Consider the following 1,424-nt stretch of genomic DNA (forward strand, 5'->3'; position numbering starts at 1 on the left):
TTTATTAATATATAAAAATAACTTACATCGAGAGAAGCAAGGCAGTACCAGCAGAAGACGTGCTTACACCTTTTACACATCATCTGTGCGCAGCCCTCGTCCTTCTCAATGGGTACGGCACACATGGGACAGCATTTGATAAGTTCTGAGTCAAAGGGAATGCCAGGAGGGCCAGGAATGGCCTGCGGGCAAGGGCCAGATGGATGCCACGGGCCACGGCACAGTGAACAGAACTCCTGCCTGCAGGTTGGACATGACACTCTGGAGGGACCAGGCGAGACAGAACAGACAGTCTCACAGCCAGCAGACGGGCACCAGGCCAGTCGTACATCCTGGTCCACTTCTACAAATAAAATGTATATCCAAATATCAAGTATAATTCTACAATAAGCAATATTTAAACTATATTAAACCTTCTAAATTAATATTGAAATAAAAACTAATAATAATGATAGCAGAGGACTATTTCATGACTTACCTCTGTTTCTCCTGAATTTCTTGTGCTTCTCCATAGTATCAGCATTGACTAGATTCTCAATTTCCTGAAGTGACAGGACACCACGAGCCTCACACAATGCATCAGGGCATGAGATCTCATACGCACCTTCAGCGATTTCAAACTCAACATATGCCTTCATACACTAAAAAGAAAAATTATAAAATAGTTGGTACGCTCAACAATATTCATTGAAAAACAAACAAAATTTTCTATGTTAATTATGTGCTACCTAATGCACTGTTTACCTGTTTATTAATATAGTTAGTACCTGTTTATTAATCACTAAATTAACAACAAATATCCAATGCTTATCATATTTAATACCTCAGTACAGAAGGTGCAGCCACATTGAAGAGTCCAGGTTGATGGTAGGTTGACCTGAGAGAGGCAAAGCTTGCATAATATTTTTGCAGGGGCAGGTTCCGGCTTCCCAACCTGTACATAGTTCCCCTCTGCTGTGATTGAGTATTTGGATGAGGAGGCCATCGACAAGAGAGAGGAACATCTGAAACCAGAAGGAATAGTTCAAATCATCCAAAATTATTTTTCCCATTTCAAATATCATATATATTTTAACTTGCTCTACTAATATCTTACTAATCTATATGTTAAGTTAATTGCTAATAAAACCTATCTTATCAATGAGAAACAATTTATTAAAAAAAAAAACAGTGTCACCCAACTGGTGCATTGGGTTGCTATACACACAGTATACTAATCTAGTTGGACTATTGCGTATTCATCTTATATTACATAGGCATAGAGATTAAATATTAAAATAAAATATAGTATTACATGATTTTTTTCTTATGGTTTTAATTCTTTAATATTTTTCCCTTTTTATATTTTCAATTTTTTCGTCATCCTTTATAATTTATTTTTTTAATAAAATTATTACTTTTTTTTGTCTTCCATTATTAACTTA

At 35.7% G+C, this 1,424-nt stretch overlaps 1 protein-coding gene across 5 annotated transcripts in view; it reads right to left on the minus strand.

Annotated features, from left to right (window-relative positions):
- The window catches only part of LOC106689406 (probable E3 ubiquitin-protein ligase RNF144A), an 88,626-nt gene that overhangs the window by 12,009 nt on the left and 75,193 nt on the right, over nt 1–1,424 (minus strand). For all 5 annotated transcript variants that reach the window (XM_067053213.1, XM_067053212.1, XM_024358577.2 and 2 more), the window contains 3 exons: nt 824–1,004; nt 479–641; nt 27–343 (listed from right to left, as the gene is read on the minus strand). In XM_067053213.1, coding sequence (XP_066909314.1) covers nt 27–343; nt 479–641; nt 824–1,004 — 661 coding nt within the window. The remainder of the gene's footprint in view (nt 1–26; nt 344–478; nt 642–823; nt 1,005–1,424) is intronic.

This window comes from Halyomorpha halys, unplaced genomic scaffold (assembly GCF_000696795.3).
Source record: "Halyomorpha halys isolate HHAL.00 unplaced genomic scaffold, Hhal_1.1 Scaffold1351.1, whole genome shotgun sequence".
Lineage (NCBI taxonomy): Eukaryota > Metazoa > Arthropoda > Insecta > Hemiptera > Pentatomidae > Halyomorpha > Halyomorpha halys.